Source organism: Fundulus heteroclitus, chromosome 20 (assembly GCF_011125445.2).
Source record: "Fundulus heteroclitus isolate FHET01 chromosome 20, MU-UCD_Fhet_4.1, whole genome shotgun sequence".
NCBI lineage: Eukaryota > Metazoa > Chordata > Actinopteri > Cyprinodontiformes > Fundulidae > Fundulus > Fundulus heteroclitus.
Window position 1 is genome coordinate 42,022,455 of NC_046380.1, and position 19,984 is coordinate 42,042,438.

The 19,984-nt window shown below is 39.6% G+C and overlaps 1 protein-coding gene across 4 annotated transcripts in view; it reads right to left on the reverse strand.

The window, feature by feature from the left end:
• Window positions 1-19,984, reverse strand: part of klhdc8a (kelch domain containing 8A) — a 209,318-nt gene that overhangs the window by 67,754 nt on the left and 121,580 nt on the right. For 3 of the 4 annotated variants that reach the window (XM_036151251.1, XM_036151252.1, XM_036151253.1), the window contains 4 exons: window positions 16,735-17,158; window positions 12,748-12,958; window positions 4,097-4,261; window positions 3,796-4,014 (listed from right to left, as the gene is read on the reverse strand). In XM_036151251.1, the coding sequence (XP_036007144.1) occupies window positions 3,796-4,014; window positions 4,097-4,261; window positions 12,748-12,958; window positions 16,735-16,899 (760 nt within the window). In that variant the 5' untranslated portion in view covers window positions 16,900-17,158. The remainder of the gene's footprint in view (window positions 1-3,795; window positions 4,015-4,096; window positions 4,262-12,747; window positions 12,959-16,734; window positions 17,159-19,984) is intronic. The other variant, XM_036151254.1, reaches the window with a different exon arrangement.

The following is a 19,984-nucleotide window of genomic DNA, read 5'->3' on the forward strand; positions in this document are numbered from 1 at the left end:
CTCAGAAGTAAAAATTATGCCCCTTACATCCTCACCCACTGCTGAGGTTTTGTCTTAATTTCCACACCTTGCTGAGATTCTGTCTACATCCATCCATTTTCCCAGCATCCTTATCCCTATTTGGGTTGCGAGGGGTGCTGGTGCCTATCTCCAGCTGTCAATGGGCAAGAGGCTGGGTACACACTGGACAGGTCGCCAGAGGTTCTGTTCCACCTAGCTAAACTGAAAAGTCCAAACCCCAGTGGAAATTTTCTGTGACTGCAGCGCCAGGTCAGTTGCTCTTCTGTGGAGCTGATGCTGATAAATGTGACTCCTTCAGTGGGTTTTAACCATCTAGAGACACACAAGGTGATCTGAATGTTTGTGTGTGTTCTTGTACTTGCAGCTGAGTGAAAATAGTTTTTACTCTTTTCTAGTAAAATGAGGACTCTGATGTAAAATAATGACCTTTTTTTAGTCCTCATTTTTTTCTGGGTTAGGGGTTAGGTTTAGCACTAAGTTGTAAATTAGGTTTAGGTATATACTGGTAGGTTTAGGTTGGGGTAGGGTGGGTGTTAGGGTCAGGGTTAGATCATAGAAAGGCTTGAAATGAATGGAAGTCTATGAAAGTCCTCACTTTGCAGTTTAAACAGTTTATTTGGCCATGTTTATTTAGCCTCGTGAGACCATCCTGATCTCGCGAGCTTTCAAGGTTTCACTTGCAGATCAGTGTGGCTACTCTCAGTTAAAGAAAATTTGGAGCCGTTCACCAAACGTACGTCCAATCAGCGTTGGCTTTGAGGCGGGTTGAGGTGTGACGCAACGAGAAGATCGACTGTTCAGTCTAAAGAACATGGCGGCTTCAGCCGATGAAACTAGCGTTAGCGTGGCTATCGAGCAAGTTTTATCGGAATTACTGAGTATTTCTTTGCTGAGCTAACGAGCCTTTACCTGCAGCAGCAAGAGTAGCTTGGCTTGTGGTTGTGTTTTCGTCATCGCTCGACGACGAAGCATGTTGACGAGTACGTCATATGCTTCGTTGATCTGATTGGTTTATTTGGCTTGTCTATCACCAACATAGGCCAATCAGCTAACCATTATTTTCGCCCCTTCCCACAATTACTTCAATGGAAGGTTTCCAGATGGATATGCGGAGCAAATCTATCTGGCGGCGTCAGGTTAATGTTTATTTGGCCATGAATGGAATAATGCCATTTTTGAAGCCTTTTGCAAGAAAACCGTGTAAGCAGTCTTGAAGATTTTTTTGATCAAACTACAACCAACTCATTACGTCAGGCTAAGGTGTTTGAGCCCATGGAAAAGTTCAGCCTCTTTTTTTTCAGTATTTTGTAGCACTGCTTAACAAGCTAGTCCTAGATGATGTGTGTTTATCGGTAGGCTTGAAAGATTATATCATTGTCAATCAAAATGCTGCTATGAAGAGTAATTTTCAGCATTTTTCAACAACATTTCAGCTTCAGACATGGCACAAAACAAAGGGTGAGTAAGACAACGGAGTCATCATTTTGAGCTTTTGGGGAAAGAACTGAAGGAGACAGACTGCCACCCACAACTTCTCAGCAAGGTAACCAACTTCTGGAAGTAAACCATGCTGTTAGAGCTCTCCTGCAGTATACGTTTATCATGGCTGCTCACAAAACAGGAAAAACACTAAATACATCCCGACTTCCTCAGTCAATTCCAGCTGAGCATACAGAAGAGTTTTTTGGCAGCCATGTTAAAGATGAGTCAAAAGCTTTTATATAAATGGATCTTTTAGTGCCGCAACATAATCTCACCCTGAGAATTTTCGAACAATTCAACAATTAATCTAACAATATCTATTGTGTGGGGGAAAACATTCATTTGTTCAGAAATTGGTGGAGATTTTTTAAAAACTATTTTTTTGTTTTATACGTGTAGATACTGTGTGAAAATGTCAGACCATTAAAATTACCCACTTTATGCACATTTATTATTATTTACACTGGAAATTCCAAAAACAATTAAGCCATTTCAATGCCTTTTCCACATCTGTCTCTCTTTCTTAAGACCCTGTGGCACATGAGTTAGGGAGTTTGTACTGCAATTGGAGGGTTGCTGGTTTGATCCCCTGCTCTGTGTTTAATGTTAATGACTGTAAGGAATGACTAAATAGCATCAGAAAAAAGCAAAGTACAACTATTCAAAAAAATCTTGATTCTATTACCCTTTCTTTTGTATGTTTCTGCTGGCAGTTTAATGATTTAGCTTTGGCAATGAGCTCACACACAATGTGCGCACACACACACACACAGACACACACGCACAGACACACACACACACACACACACGCACACACACACACACACACACACACACACACACACACACACTAACAATAACTCCCATGCAGTAACAATGCTTCTGCTGGGCATTTCCTCTACTCTGCTGCTTTCTATTTTAGCTGTAGTTTCAGAGAGATCAGATCAGAGACCTTAAGAAGTAGCTTTAAGGACTTTGTTAATGTATGAACAGAAACAGTTAAGCTTTGAATTTTAGTGATGAAGCTCGTTCAATGAAACTAAAGAAGTCTAGTCAAGGATTTACTTAGGTTAATGTAATGTTTTTCTTTTGGTAATATATAAGTAGAAATAATGTAGCTTTAAAATGTTAGTGATGAAGCTTGTTCCAGTTAAACAAGGACAGTTATTTTAGTTGTAGCTTTAAAAAGGTTGGACAAAATTACTTCAGATCTGAAACTCCCAAGGATATATTTAGCTTATTTCTTGTAATGAATAGAAACAATTAAGTACTGTGATTTTTCTGTATTTTTGTTAATCTATGAAAGATGTCTTATAGCTTATTCTTTTGTTAAAGGTATACTATGCAACCGGGGTTGATTTTCCAGCGAGGCTCCCCCCAGAGGACGAAAGTAAAAGTGCACTTTCATAAAGATGCTCAGCTGTTCTGGTTTCTCCGTCAAGCCAGGCGCGGTTGTTTTGAGCTTAGCAGACAGGCGAACGCAACGAAAAGTCGAAAAAAACGGCAGTACAAACAATGACTAACACAGTGAAAGTAAGAACATCAGGGTTTCCCGCAGCGCTTTCTTGGCGAAGCGGCCGCCTCGCCAGACTCACGCTACCGCCTCGCCAACATAAAAAAAAAAAAAAAATAATAATAATAATAAAATAAAATAAAAACTCGATATGCTTGCATGTTTATTTGACGTTAACACGCGGTTCTTTGTTGTTGCTTTCGCGCGTGCATATAGTGAATGGCAGGGCAAAAACACATGGAGTTCTCGCCATAAAGCAAGACCGACTCTCGCGGTCTTGCACAAGACTTCTGACCCTGTGGGTGCGGGCCGAGGGCTCTTGCAATTGCAAGTACGGTATTTCCCCCACAGACCACCAGGGCGGCCGAGAAAACCTTTGTTCGACTTGAAATGACTCATTTAATCATCCAAAACGGTATGGAACACATTAATTAACTGAAAAATGTTGCATAGTATGCCTTTAATGAAATGTTCTTATTTTCCTCAGATTTTCCTCTGTATTATTTCCCTCTAATGTTTTTCTGTTCATGTACAGCACTTTGAATCGTCTTTTTACTGAAAAGCACCATATAAATAAACTTGGCTTGCCTAAGAGGTTGGAAGGCTTGCTTGCCATAAACTTTGTCTTCCTCCACAGATTCAAACCAGTAATATGGCTGAACCACTCCTACACATTAATATGAAAAATCACCAAGTTGGCAAAATCAAAGATTACTAACAACTGCACACAAACAAATGGAAGACAACTTTAATGAATCCACTGAAGTGTGCTTCTGTACCTTGATTGGTGTCAAAAATATTGACGTTCTTAGTGAACTTGGAGCTTTGGTGTCCTCCGCCCTGCCGTAGTCCTCCCAGCAGACAAAGCCTCCCAGCAGTGTCCCAAATCACACCTCCATATGTGCGTTTACATGGCAAAACGGGCAGGGATGTCCAAGAGCGTGTTTCTGTGTCGTACATCTCAAAAGATTTCACTGGTCGCTTACATTGTCGACCTCCTTCAAGAAAACAATTGTGCATTTTTATTCTGAGAAAAGGTGCTAAAAAAAGTTAATGTTCTCAGGTATCCTGGAGGGTTACCTGCAATGTAAAGCTTGTTACCAAGCAGATGGCAGTTGGCATCATAGCGAGGAGTTGGCATGGGAGGAAGTAGCGCCCAGACATCCTTTCTAAGGTCATACTGCTGCAGGATGCTGCGAGGGAGGAGATCAGCGCCCATTCCTCCAACAGCCAGAGCCCGACCATCTACAATTGGAGACAAGATATTATTGAAAACCTATCCTTACCTGATCAGAACTGTTCCTGATAGTAAAAACAAATGTAATGAATATTAGATTTTATTTCTTGCACAAGTTGCCAGTCCACCACAGTATTCAACAAAGTAAAATGTTTTTGGGTAGAAGTTTCACACCAGTGGCAAAATGTAACAGTAGCTCACTCCTCAGAAGCACCTGAAACGCTGACGACACTCTTGGAAATCCTGGAGCTTTCCAAGCTGTAATTAAACCTCTCAAGTTATTGATAATCCTAAAAGCCTTTGTTTCAATATTTATAGATCAAGTTTCCTAAATTTGAGACTGGTTTCATAAAAAAGTAATAAAGGCTACACACTTTTCTTTGGAACTATACATTGCTGACGCAAAAACAGAGTGGTCCCAAGCACATCTACCCTTTTTTTTATACCAGTCTGCCAATAAGGTCTTTGAGTCATCTGCCTGAAATTGTCTGCCATCAGTTTGTGACCATAAGCTCAAAATCACTTGAGTTGCCCAAGGAAAATATTCCAATTCATGATAAAAGCCCCACAAGGTGACACTATGAATGGTAGCAGGTGGATGTAACATAGTCAGTAGAGTATCTCAGCATTGGGATGTAATTTAGCTTTGGTTGTTTTCTTATTAGAAATGTCAGAAGTGGCAAAATTCTGATAGGTATGCTTCATCACTAAAAATCTGTACAGTATCGACTCAATGCATGTCATTTTAGGTTTGCACATATTACTTGTGCTGTAGTAAGCACAGACTTTCTGAAAAAAAAGTATTTCTCATCTGGAACAAAGCCAACACAATAGTATTTCTATGCTAGTGTGTTGGTCCTGTTAACATTCCTGTGGTCATTAATCAACAACTTCTTCCAGTAAATTTCCCAACAAAAACCTGAAACCAGCAGTACATCTGGCCCCAGGTCACCTTGAACTGCACTGAACAGCCAAAGTTTGTTCTCCTTTGTCGGCTTTGTTCTCAGGGTTATTTACAATTATTATTTTTATTTTTACTGTAAACCCTTTTGCTCGCACTACAGAAGCTTTAGAATGAGATTTTGCAGCTTCTTGATTGTTCTGTCTTTTTGATAATAGCATTTTCGACACCCTGTAGGACAACTATTTGTAATGAATATATCTGGGAACCGACCATTCAAGCTGGACACAAAGTTGCACTTAAATGATTTATTAAAAGAGTACAGATAATAGGCCGAACAGATAATGGCTGGACAGGTCGATTATGGCTGATGGCAGGAGTGAACTAAAACCAACTGACCAGACGATGATAACGGAGGCCGGTTGACCAGGTGATGATGACTGAAGCAGGTTATGATCAGAGCAGAAGTCAATGAACCTTCAGAAGGGGCAGAGTGAGCACTAGATCCACACAGGAACACACAACGAAGCTGGCAGAGCGAACAAGCAATAGAATGTTGATCTAGAGAAGGCAGGGCGACTGCAGAAACACAGGATCAGCTGGCTGAGCAACACAAACTCTGAAGTAGATTCATGCAGGCAGAGAGATGAGAAGATGCATTCTGGCAGGGAGTGGTGAGTGAGGTAGGTATAAATCGGTGGAGCACCAGGCGGAATGATCAATTAGCATCAGCGGGTGAAACTGACTCATTTAATCATCCTGCAGCGCTACCCACTGCACAGTGGCGCAGTGGGTAGCGCTGTTGCCTTGCAGCAAGAAGGTCCTGGGTTCAAGTACACCCCTGGGTCTTTCTGCATGGAGTTTGCATGTTCTCCCTGTGCATGCATGGGTTCTCTCCGGGTACTCCGGCTTCCTCCCACAGTCCAAAAACATGACTGTTAGGTTAATTGACTTCTCTAAATTGTCCTTAGGTGTGTGTGTGAATGGTTGTTTGTCTCTCTGTGTTGCCCTGTGACAGACTGGCGACCTGTCCAGGGTGTACCCCTGCCTCTCGCCCAGTGAACGCTGGAGATAGGCACCAGCAACCCCCGCGACCCCATGAGGGATTAAGCGGTTTGGAAAATGGATGGATGGATGGATGGATGGGTGAAACTGATTAATGTGAGCTGAACAGTGACTGGGAAGGTTGGAGCATGAAGTGGAGAAAGATCAGACCAACAGTCCAAAACAATAAACAAAAACCCAAATCATGCCACTGTTTGGTCTTGAAATTCATTCCATTCAGGACATATGAACACTTTCAACAATTAAATAAATGAAACATAGTATTATTTTTTTCCCCCAGAATAATATAAATTGCAAATGACAGCAAAAGCTGTTTTGTCTGCTATCTGTCCTGGCTTTTGTTGTTGTTCAATAACTTATTAAAAGACAAATACCACACAAAACAATTTCCTGCATGTCTAACCGCGTGTAAACGTCTGCCTTTCAGTTCACAAGTGCAAACCATTCTGGCCAGAGTTGTGGCTCTTGAACGAGCAAGAGCCTGTGACAGACAGGAGGAGGAAGGTCAGTTCAGACGCAAAAATAAAATGCAGCAGTCCACGTCTGGCACTTTGGAATGAATCGCACCTCAAGTAAAAGAATGGAAAAGTGGAAGAATGCTGACGCAACAGAGGAAGCAGCATTAATCATCAGATAGCAGAGGAAATGAAATCTGGGGAAAGAATGTGTATTTTTATTATGTTTTTCCTTTTCTCATCTTTCAAGTGGTTTTATATACAGTGGAAACAAAGCTACTCACTATGAAGTGTGACCTCGCTCATCTGCATAAAATAACAGAGTGGGAGAAGTTTCCTAAAAACTTTATATCTATTTGGGAAAAACAATAGGTCATTACCTGAAATATGTAATATGATCACAGATTCTCAAAATATCAATAACAAAGGCATCATTTAATCAATTTTCTAACTGGCTACCCATTTGAAATAGAATATTTGTTTTCATTTGACTCTATTGATCCTTTTGTCAGACAGTGTATTGTTCTGTTGGTCAGGATGGATTTGGAGGGGGAAGATTGCTATTCAAATGCTGAGGATCGAAGACTGCTCAGGGAGATGGAGAGCAGCAATATGGACCCTTTGCACAGTCAATACTTTTTGTGTATAAACTGCATCCATCCATGTTCCAGCAGACACTGACAGATGCACCACTAAACACAGACTTGTTTGAGGCTAACAAGCTCTTAAAGTACTTTGTTTCACAGAGACCAAAACCCTATAGCTGCAGGAAAAATAACATGTTAGTTAAAACAAGCAAACCAAAGCTATGCACTGACATAAACAATGCAATGCTTATTTAATGTAATGATCATTGATGTATATTATTGGATGGGACATCCTCTATTTGCCACTGTAGATAGTGAGCTGCAATCACAGGAATAAAGGCTATGCACTAAGTCTTTCAAAACAAAACTATGCTGTTCATCTGTCAAAAAAGGTAGTACCACTCTTAATTCTTATCTGAATTTTATAAAAAATATAGCACAAATTAAAGCTCAAAAAATTGTTGATATTATGATAGAAATAAATATGTACCAAAGGCTCGGTTTAGGTCCCTCTTGATTTAAAAAAAATAAACAATCCATGGAATCTGTGAGGCTCAGTCGGGTTGGGTAGCTCTCAGACAAAGGACAGATAGCTCCTCGCCCCCTGACTGTCATAGCAGAGCAGAGATATAGCTGGAGGGGAGAGGATAAAAAATAAATCTCTGATCTGCTGTAAATTTAGATTTGTTTGTAATGGATGAAGTAAGACAAACATTAGTGATATGTCAAAATGCTAGCATAGCCTACCCAGCAATACTAGCTTAAAACACATTTGTTTAATGGGAACATGCCCAGAAATTCTGTTTCGGTGTGCCCTTCATAAACTCCACTAATGAATGACTATAAATGAATATTGGTATCCTTGCATTATGTTATTTTATTTAACCTTTATCTAACTAGGTCAAATGTTTTCTTTTAGTATGTTAAACACTGGACTACTTTTCATGGCATACTTGTGTATATTGTTTTTTCTCTAGAATTTCTCACAAATAAATTTTATGTCAATTAAATTTCAAGTCAAACTGTCAAAGTAAAATGTCATTCTACTTCCAAAAGTTTATCGGCCCTTAAATGCAACCAGTTTTATGTAATTCCGACGCTGCTTCTGCAGCAGCCCTGACTCAAGGCATAGCGATGGTGACTGTGCCGCAATCACAAGATGTAGTGTATAGATTTTATGCCCAAGCACGACCCGACCCTAACCCTAATTTGTGCCGGGTCGGTACTTGATGTCATGCAGGCCGGTTAGGTTTGGGTCGAGTCGGGCTCTAAGATTTTTTTATATATTTATTTATTTATTTTCTCATGGGATACAAGCTTAGTCTGTTCTGTTGTAGTGGAAACAAAATGTGGTTCCACTTATAAAATAGAAGACTGGTACTACTCCTTGTCTACTTTTTTGTGAAAGGAGAGAAAGTTAGATACCTGGAGTTCTGACCAATTTCTTTCTGTCTGTCTGTCTGTCTGTCTGTAAGTCTGTCTGTCTGTCCGTCTGTCCGTCCGTCCGTCCGTCCGTCCGTGTGTGTGTATATATATATATATATATATATATATCCTGCCTCTCGCCCACAGAACGCTGGAGATAGGCACCAGCACCCCCGCGACCCCATGAGGGATAAGCGGTTTGGAAAATGGATGGATGGATATATATATATATATATATATATATATATATATATATATATATATATATATATATATATATATATATATATAGGCCAGACCCAAGGCATGTCTGGCTGGCTGCAGTCTGAAGGGCAGACAACAGCTCTTTTTTCAACCAAACACTTCAGAGACAAAAATGAACAGTTTTTAGTGAAAAATAAGAAATGGTAAATGGCTTGTAGTTGTATAGCGATTTAACTAGTCTATAAAAGAAAGCATACAGCGTGATACAGCACACCTGCGTATATAAAGCTGAAGTATCCTTTTTCTTTTCTTTGTTTTCCTTTCAGGCATGGTTGATGGTTTGTAAATAGTAAAATTATATTTCGGTTTGATAAACTCTGTTCATAGTGGTACTTAATATTAATGTCGTCTCTCTTCAGTATTTCTGCACTTTTTCCGAGAAAAACCTAATTTATCCTCCTCCTTAGCCTATCACTGAACAATTCAATTCAATATTATTTATATAGCGCCAATTCATGAAACATGTCATCTCGAGGCACTTTCCAAAGTCAAAATCAGTCAGATTATACAGATTGGTCAAAAATGTCCTATATAAGGAAACCAGTTGATTGCATCAAAGTCCCGACAAGCAGCATTCACTCCTGGGGAACCGTAGAGCCACAGGGAGAGTCGTCTGCATTGTACATGGCTTTGCTGCAATCCCTCATACTGAGCAAGCATGAAGCGACAGTGGGAAGAAAAACTCCCCATTAACGGGAAGGAAAACCTCCGGCAGAACCGGGCTCAATATGAACGGTCATCTGCCTCGACCGACTGGGGGTTACAGAAGACAGAGCAGAGACACAACAAGACAGACAAAAAAGCACAGAAGCACACATTGATCCAGTAATCGGTTCTACATTAGATGGTAGTAGCGGGTGAGCCGTCTTCTCTGGATGATGTCACAGTTTAACAGAACGTCAGACCAGGTGTGCCTACTATGAAGAAAAAGAGAGAGAGCAAAAAGTTAAAAGCTGAAATGACGACAGTCATTTCAATGTAATACAATGCAAAACTGGAGAACAGTAGACTGAAGAACAGTAGAAATTAATAGAGTGAGAAAATTAGACCCTGATGTCCTCCTGTAGCCTATGCCTATCACAGCACAACTATAGAGGTAGCTCAGGGTAACATGAGCCACTCTAACTATAAGCTTTGTCAAAAAGGAAAGTTTTAAGATTAGTCTTAAAAATAGATAGGGTGTCTGCCTCACGGACCAAAACTGGGAGTTGGTTCCACAGGAGAGGAGCCTGATAGCTGAAGGATCTGCCTCCCATTCTACTTTTAGAGACTCTAGGAACCACCAGCAGACCTGCAGTCTGAGAGCAAAGTGCTCTGTTAGGAATATACGGGGTAATCAGAGCTCTGATATATGATGGAGCTTGATTATTAAGGGCTTTATACGTTAGAAGGAGATTTTTAAATTCTATTCTTGATTTAACAGGAAGCCAATGAAGGGAAGCTAAAATTAGAGAAATATGATCCCTCTTGTTGATTTTCATCATAACTCTTTCCGCAGCATTTTGGATCAGCTGAAGACTTCGAGCTGCGTTTTGTGGACTTCCTGATAGTAAAGAATTACAATAGTCCAGCCTTGAAGTAACAAATGCATGGACTAGTTTTTCAGCATCACCCCTGGACAGAATGTTTCTAATTTTAATAACAGTGTATTCACATCAAAACTCTGTTCGAGTCCACTCACTTTGACTCAGCTCCTGAGTAGGGCCAGAGACTGGCCCTGAAAAACACTGTTCCTGAAATGCTCACCAAGCAGGTGGAGCGCAGCAGAGCGCAACAAACCAATGTTCGGAAATGGGGCTTTAGCAGCCCTTGCGGCAAGGTCCAGATGAGGTCAGGCTGTTCTAAGTGCTACCATATCACCAGATTTAAGATAAGATAGGCTTTATTATATTAACAATCTGCATTGAAATGACTGTTGTCATTTTAGCTTTTAACTTTTTGCTCTCTCTTTTTTCTTCATAGTAGGTACACCTGGTCTGACGTTCTGTTAACTGTGACATCATCCAAGGAAGACAGATCACCCGCTATTACCATCTAATGTAGAACAGATTACTGGATCAATGTGTGCTTCTGTGCTTGTTTGTCTGTCTTGTTGTGTCTCTGCTCTGTCTTCTGTAACCCCCAGTCGGTTGAGGCAAATGACCGTTTTCTTTCCGCTGTCGCTCCATGCTTGCTCAGTAGGAGGGATTGCTGCAAACCATGGACAATGCAGACGACTCTCCCTGTAGCTCTACGCTTCTCCAGGAGTGGATGCTGTTTGTCGGTACTTTGAAGCAATCAACTGGTTCCCTTATATAGGAAATTTTTGACCAATCTGTATAATATGATTGAATTTGACTTTGGAAAGTGCCTCGAGATGACATGTTTCATGAATTGGCGCTATATATATAAATAATATTGAATTGAATTGAATTGATCTCACATTGGAGAAATTCACTTGCCACATCGGTTAATAAGAGAAGGTGCAAAAGTAGGAAAGGTGCATCAGTTAGATACAGTGAATCTTCATATATACAGTGGATCAAATAAAAATAGAAAAATAAGAATAAAAATACAAAAAGAAATAGGAATGGGCATATAATGTCTTATTTACATTTACGGTGATAATATGATGTCTTATTTACATTCACGGTGATAAAACCATGGTGATATGCTTTTGCCATTTTATATACCTCATTGGTCATCCAGGTGTTCTTGTTGTTGGCCTGTGTGTTGATGCTTTTGGTCTCAGTAACATCCCCCATGAACTTCTGCAGTCACAGATTCAGCATAGTCCTCTACTCATGTGTGACAATTCTCTATAGCAGACCCTACAAAAGTGTGAAAGTTCTGAGATATTCAGTTTTATTTGTTGCTCTGGCTTTTTATATAACATAGAAGTAACAGTGAAGTGATTAGTGACCAAAGAGGACTACTGTGAAAATAGAAGGAGAAACTAAGAAACGACCCCCCTTGGTGCAGGAGGTGTGTCAGACATGTACTTCTGCTATGTTTTTAACATGAGCTTTAATTGGCATATTTAACTCAGTTTAACAAATTGCGTCTGTCCCTTTTGCAGCCTTATTAGATGTTACACATACGCCAGCTTTTTAAAAACACATGAAAGATTTACAAACGTTTGTAACTTTAAAAACCTCCACCCTCCCAACCCCTCCAGGTCAGTCCACAAATGTTGCACAGGAATTTAATCTGGGCTGTTTGGCTCAACATGAATTGAAGATGGCAGTTCACAGGAGCCTCAAATCCCATCTGACAGAGCTTGAGAGGATCTGCTGGGATGAATGGCATAAACGGCTGCATGCAAGCAGGTGTGAAAAGCCTGAACACACTCATCCAAGAAGACTCAAAGCTTTAACTGCTGCCAACAGGGCTTCAAAGACTGCGAGCTCTTCCTTCAGTTTCAGCTCTCCGCCATATTTCATCCAATTCTTCTTATTTTGCTAGTAGTTTTGGTGTCCCACTCATAGACAACAACCCTGTGCATCTGCATTTGTCATAGCACACAAGAGACTAAACTAAAGTCAGTTACTGCTGTGTTAAGAAGTTAATTTCTGATAAGCAATGCATAGCCCATCAAACAAATCTGAGATAATTCATGATGATTTTTGTTTGGGCGTAATCAGTTTAATCACATAAAATTGTACTTGATTAAAGCAGCTCCCTAATTGGACTAAATGAGAAAATTGGGGACACGTTTACTTGTTTTAATTTGATTGAAGAGCTCCGCACATTTCCTTATTTATTATTTATTTTTGAAAGCTAACAACGAAAAAGTGTTAAAGTGTAACCCTGAATACCTTTCACAGTGATGGATACACCCATTAGTGCCTCCCTCAAAGCACTCCTCTTCCTCCATCTCCCTTCCTCTGTGTTATACATCTCCACTGCCTTAAGTGGGCTCTGGTCTTCTCCCACTCCTCCCACCACCAAGATCTGCTTCCCCAGCACGGCCACGGCCGCCCCAGCACGAGGGGTGGGCATTGGGGCCAAGCTTATCCACCGGTCCACCTGCACACAGGCAGTAAAAACAAAAGGTTGACAACCAAAAATTCTGATGAATATATAATTGTTCTCAGTCACAGTGAATTTAAAAAGATTACAACCCCCTTTTAAATTCCACAATTTTGTAAAGTAAAAAAAATAAAATAAAACCATAATAAAGAGCATTCAATACCTTTACTTTGTATTTACTCGAGAAAAAAAAAAGTTCTCCAGATCTGTAAAACTGTGAGGTCGTCTAATATCCACAGTCTTCTTCAGTCTTCTCTTCCTGTGAAGCCATTCTTTTGCTGGTGTTTGACATTTGCTTGGTCTGACTGTGATGCTTAAAATAAAATGCCCGTTAATCTTCAGCGTTCAAGCAGAGACCAGTACCTGTATTCACAAAGAATCCTAAGACTAAAAGTAACTTTTAGTGACGTCATATTAGGAAAAGTCTAAGATTTTTCTTAGATTTTACCTCGGTAAGATAAAAGTTATGCACAAAGCAGCTTAGGCTGTAAGAGAGCTCCTAAAATTAGCAACGTTAGAAGTAGTGAGGAAGACTTTTAGTGAGCCTAAGAGTGCCTTTACCAGTGAAGATGGTGGAAACAGAGAGAGCTGACTGGCTGATCCTAAACAGTGGAGGAAATGAGCAATTTCTTTAACATAATAGTTATTATTATGTAGATAAGATAAACTTTATCATCCCCATAGGGAAAAATTTATTAGTTTCAGCTGCTCGACGAGCAGGCTAATTTCATTGAGAATAAATAAATAATAGGAAATATACTGAATAATCAAGAATGAAGAGAAATGTACAAAGAATATAGTACAGAGGATTTTTTTATATTCTTTACATGAATATTCTCAATAATAAACATTTTAGAAGAAATTAAAAAGTTGCCGAAAAATATATCCATAATCCATCTAGACAATATACAAGAGGTGTGAAAGTATTTTCTGTATTGTACATGATGTCAGCAGCCTAATTGATCATTATGAAGTTTGCTTGCGTGATGCCTTTTCTTAACCTGGCTAGCCATATTGACAATGTGTTGCCCTCTATGTTTTACACATTTTTAATATGGGCCTGCTCCTATTGAATCTGTTTGCGAAAGGAGGGACATAAAGCAGAACTTTCCAAAGTGGGGCACTTGGTGCTCGCCTACCAAACGTTGGTTTTAGCCAATCATTGTATCAAATGAAAACGTTATAAGCAGTATGCACCATAGGAAACCACATGAAGTTATGGTGATCAAGTTTATTTGGATAGTGACACTTGTGACAATTGTAGATTCTGACAAAACAGTGATAGCAGCTACGTGTGTGTTCTACTGCACTGCCATGTTTATTTTGGTTTGGCTGTGGGCACAGCAGCTTTTGCTTTTGTCACAGCTGTATGTCCCACCTTAAACCATAATGCTAATGCTGCAACATGATTGGCAGGCCTGTTTTGGGTCGGTCTAGAACAGTAGAGGCGGGAGCGGGACAAGATGGATTCTCGTGTGTTTGTGAACACACAAATACTGCGAGAATTCAGCTTGCAGGCAAGGCTAGACTTCTCCTCTCTAGCTTTTGAGTCTTGCACAGAGTGCTTCTCACTTTCCAGGCTGGTGCGTAGAATCACCAAGATGTGGGGAGAAAAAGCCGCATTGATCTGTGCTTCAAAAGTCTATTTGCACCATGATCCAGGGACCAATTTCCACATATTTATGGGAAGAAGAAGAAGGCCTCAGTTGAAAGAAATAAGACCACAGTTGATTTGGGAGATTTTTTTCACGTGATACCCCTAAAGAGTGGAAGCGCAAGGAAGAGCAAGGTAAGATGGTCTTGTGCATGCACAATGATTCAAAAAGGGACTTAGGGAAACTTCTGGAAAAATCGCTGACACCTTTAACTGTATCATTCCTCTGGCTTGTTTAGATTAAATGTGTTAAAGTATAGTTTCTGTCTCAAGTCATTTCATACTTAAGAAGTCAACAATGAAACAAGACTGCTTCTCCAGGGTAAACAACTGGGAGGACCCCAACGGGGTGTGGGTAATTCTTTACAGTGCCCCCACCCCTACACTTCACTGTGGATATGATATTACATAGTTTATTAGTTCAGTTTAGTTTATTAATTTATTCGACTTTGAACACAAACAATATTATAATCAAGCATCAGTCAACAGTTCAAAGTTCAGTTACATTCATTAAATTCAATTTTAAATCATACATGTTACAAAGATCAAAAAGGTATAGGTTTAAGCTATTCAGTGTCTACCCTTTAATTGTTAAATTCCAATTAAATTCCATTAAGGCTCCTGGTTTCAGTGTAGCAGATATATACACTGTTACTATCATCATTCCCTTTAATTCTATGTTATTAATATATACCTATGTATATGCAATTCATACATACACAATATTTCATTTTCTTCTCCCTCCCACTCCCTTCTTCTTGGTTTCTGAGCACCATTAATCAATAACGTAGGTACTGTTCGGTGCTAAACTTAACTTTAAGTGTCATGGCCATAAGTTTAAGCTTGGTTTAAACAGACCATAAAATATTCTTCCTCAAGGTTTTGGGAGATTTTTACCAAGGCATGTATATGCTCTGTGGAAGAAAATGCTCCTATCTTTCAACCCTACTCCTTATTCAGGATATATTGAAACAGCTGCTTCTGAACAGAAATTCCTCCCACTGCTTCATTGTTAATGGAGGCATATTGGGAGCCTCCGTGATCATGTCCATTCAGCTTTTTAATACGTTTTGGAGAAACATCTTGGTTTTTAAATTTTCTTGTTGGTCCTTTTTAACCGCACAGCAAATGTTGGCTTTAGCTAAAGGTTGCAATTGAGCAAATCTCAAGACACTGTTAAATAAAGAAACCTATAGAGTTATCTACTGAAGGTAAGCTATTACCTGTTTCTAAGCTGTTAGCAGAACCTCCCATCAGAAACCCTGAACTAACCTTGTAAATCAGGCTAATTCTAAAGCTTTGTCTTAATAAGTGATGTCCAAATTTTTTCTCACATGGGCCAAAATCTTCAGGTCAAAAGAACTCATAGGCCAAAGAAATATAATGGTTTTAAAAATCAACATAACACAAAATAATATATTGAAATCTTTATCTAATCAACAATAAACTAGATAATGTAATACTGTAAAGGATCAAATCGAGTAGACAGATTAATCATAGGAAAGGGATATTTAGATTGGATGACCTGTCCCCGGCAAAAGCTTTTCTTATTAAAACAATATCACTGGTACTTATTGTGTCATTCTGTTGGGGAGATGCATCTTTATTCCATTCCTTATTAGATCTATATTTAAAAATATTTGTTGAGTCTTTATAATTTCAAGAGGAGTTGACTCATCAGTTAAATTTGCTAAAATCAGCAGAATTTCTTCAGGTTATTTTGGTTATTCTCCCAGTCTTTGGAAGTTGAACGTTTGAAACTTATAAGATAAGTTATATAACATAAAGTTTATGTTCCCACATTTCTTCCCAATATTTGCTCTGTGAAAGTCTGTTTATATTTAAGAACACTAGTCTTACAGTCTTGCACAAAATTCACCCAAAGCATCATTAATTAACAGAAAAGGGTAGACAGAATCCATTTTTAAGGTTCTCAGCAGGGAAACATTTGTGGTAATACTGAAGTCTAAGTCAAAAGGGCACACTTCTTTGCTGGAAAGAACTTTGAAAATTGCAGTTCTACATATATTTGCCAACAAAAATCCATATACAGTGTATAGCCAAAATGTCTCTAATTATGAAACGTCAGCATCCAGGTTGTATTTGTTTCCTACCGTACCTCAGGAGAATACAGCTCAAGTCCGGGGCACGGCCTCCCTGCAGCATCACAGCCACCCAGCATGTACATCTGACCCCCCACCTCAGACAGAGTGTGGTAGACGCGGCCACATGGCAGTCGTGCCAGGCTCTGCCAGTGGAACTCATTGGCACTGGGTACTGCCATGGCCTAAGAACCTTCAAGTTGGCACACCAAGACGTGCGATGGAAATAGGATGAGAAGACCCAGAACCACGAATAGTTTTACAAAAAGGACGATGTAGGGCAGGGGGGACTGATGTAAGCAGAAAGCTTGACCTCGGGTTGAGAAGGGGGTTCTGTTGAAGGTTATTGGTTCTGGAAGAGTTGAAAGCAGTGGTACTATCGAATCAGCTAAACTTCAGGCTGAAGCCTTCTCTGAATGGTGTGCCATCTCACGCTGGGTCCTGGAGAAAAAAAGCATCAGGCAAAAATGTTTTAGTTTACAACATACATCAGAGCTCAGCTTAAACCTTTTAATCTGTTTGTTTTGCAATGTTTGCATTTTCCACAGCAATGTAGTGAGGTTGAAAATACGAGGACTCTGAGATAACAGTAAACATGAGGGTCTTCTTAAACTGTGGTTTCAGCTGTTTGTGCATTATCTGAGATCCAACATCATCCTGCATTCTTCTTTTAGTCCAATATATTTTGGTGGAAAATATTGAACTTCTTCCTTCATTTTGTAGCAATAAACATATTTAAAAAAATAACCTGCAGCTTTGACCAATGCTATAGTACCACAGCATAAGGAGTATAAGTTTGGATTGTCTTTCAGAAACACTAACAATAGAACTGTTTCATATGTTGTCATGTCACAATCACAAACCTCAGTGTCTATTTTTTATGATAGATCAAAACAAATCAGAAAATAAGTGTGAAGCTGAAAGAAAAATAATACATGGTTTTGGAAATAAATTAATCCGACAGTTCTGTGAAGGCATCAGAGGTTTTTATAGAAATTAATGAGCAAACAACATAATGCAGAATAGGACAGGAGCTCAGAAGACAGGTCAGGGTTAAAGTTATGCAGGCTAGGGTTCGGTTATAAAATAATATCCCAAGCTTTGAACATTTTAAACTGCTCTGCTCAATCCATTATCTGCAAATGTGAAACCTACCAAGATGTCTATGTTTGCTGAAAGGCCAGATAAGGAGATAATTTACCAGAGAAGCAGCAAATAAATCTATGGTAAATCTATAGGAGACGCAGAGATCCATAGCTCAGGTCGAAAAATCTGTTGACATGACAAGTCATTGGTTTTGCACTACACAAATCTGGGCTTCATGGAATAGTGGCAATAAGACATAAAGTATTGAAGTAAAGTCATAAGAAGTCTGGTTTGTAGTTTACCAGACGCTCTGTAGGGTACATACTAGAACTAGCGTAGAAAATCCTCTAGTAAAATGAGACTAAAAGAAAACTTTTTCCCATTTGTGGACAAAATGTAACACTGCACATCACACTGAATATAGCGCAGGGTATACATGGAGGTGGTAGCATTATGCTGTGGCGAGAGAAAAGCTGGTCAGGAGGGGGGTGGACTGTGCTGGGCACCCTCTTTGGCACTTCCAGTTTTAAACACACTTGAGAACAGCATGCAACATCACGACATTTGAGCAGGCGGATGCAGGCTCGGGGTCTTTCTCACACCTCTGTTCTCCAATAGACCCTTTTCACGGTGACGTCATGCAACTTCCGTTCTGCGGAGAAGCAGGGTATCTTTATTTCCGCTTTCTCCGCGAGAAAAGTTTTCACATATGGATTTCACACAGTCCCTCACGAATCTACCCAAATTTCGTTTGGGAGACATGCACAGACTGGCACAAAATCTTTTGGCCACACCAGCCTCCAAACTCGACAAAGGTTACAAGTTCTTTGTGGAACACAAATAAATTTTCGATTATGAAGGTAAGAGCTTTGTCTTCTTAGCTCTGTTGTTAGCATAGATGCTAGGATAATGATAGCTACGCTACCAACAGGACTTTTGTCATGTATTCGTTTTCTATTTCTCCATTAAGTTGCTACACTAGCTTTATTATATTAAACTATTGCTATATCAGCTATTCTGTTTTGCAGCTTTTAGCCAATGAGTCACACCAGGGATATAGTTGATGTATAATGTTGAGCCTTTTCATACTTTGTTTTTGAACAGTGTCAAATGCTGTTGGCCACTTGGTCACAGTTAGAGCACGCTGTCACAGGTCTATGAAGAAAGATGAGGAGCCTCATTCCCTTCAGGTTTTTCTTTTTGTGTAGTATTTTACTGAGTTTGCAGACTTTGCAGTACCCCACAACGTTCCTCTGTGGGTTCAGTGTGTTTCTCAGTCTCGTCAGTACATATTAAGAAAATAATTCTGCCCATTCCTGTTAAAACTGCAATAGTTTAGGACATCAAAGACTGAGAAAGACGCTATCAATAATGTTGCATGCACACTGTATGCACACTAATAATCACTTCATTATGGTATTTATGGATTATGCTGCTGTCCAGGCAAACCCCTTGTGTACTATACTGTTATTTTTCAGGAAGTGACCAGAAAAACATGGATTTACAAAATATTCAGACATCACACTTATTTATATTTTAGTTATTAATTACATAGGCATTCCTCGGTTTTTAATATTTTGACTAAATCATGCTCACATGAATTAGTGTTCTTGACTATAGTCAAATGGAGGATTGAGCCTGAGAATGCCATAAAAACAACAAGACCTGGTGTCTTATCAGATTTTTATAGCTTTCAGTCCAAATAACATTCAATATGCTTCTTGCATGTATAAATAAAGTGGAGTACTGTGGCGAATGTGGTAAGGCTCTATTTGTGAAAGTGAAATCTGTTGGGCTCTTTTTGGCATTAAGACAACAATTTTTATTACCGCATTGCCAGACAGGCCACTTTAAAAAAAAAAGAAAAGCTGGTCAGTGTCACTGCATGAAAAGTGAGATTTTCGTCCCCGTAAACTACCGCAGATCTCCCTCATTTTCGGCAGTTAACGACAATTTGCAACCCGCGCTTGTCGCCGTTTGTCAGTGCCACAAATTGTCGGAACCGGACTCTGACGTATGTGGAGAGCGATCAGCTGTACTAATGGCCCTAATTAGCATATGAATGCAGCGAACCCGCGCGGCTGGCCAGGTCTGGCTTGAATAACCTACTCAGTATTGGCTGAAACCACTATTTTTAAATAAGTAAAATCGCTCCTGATTGGCAGCAAAACCACACATGGC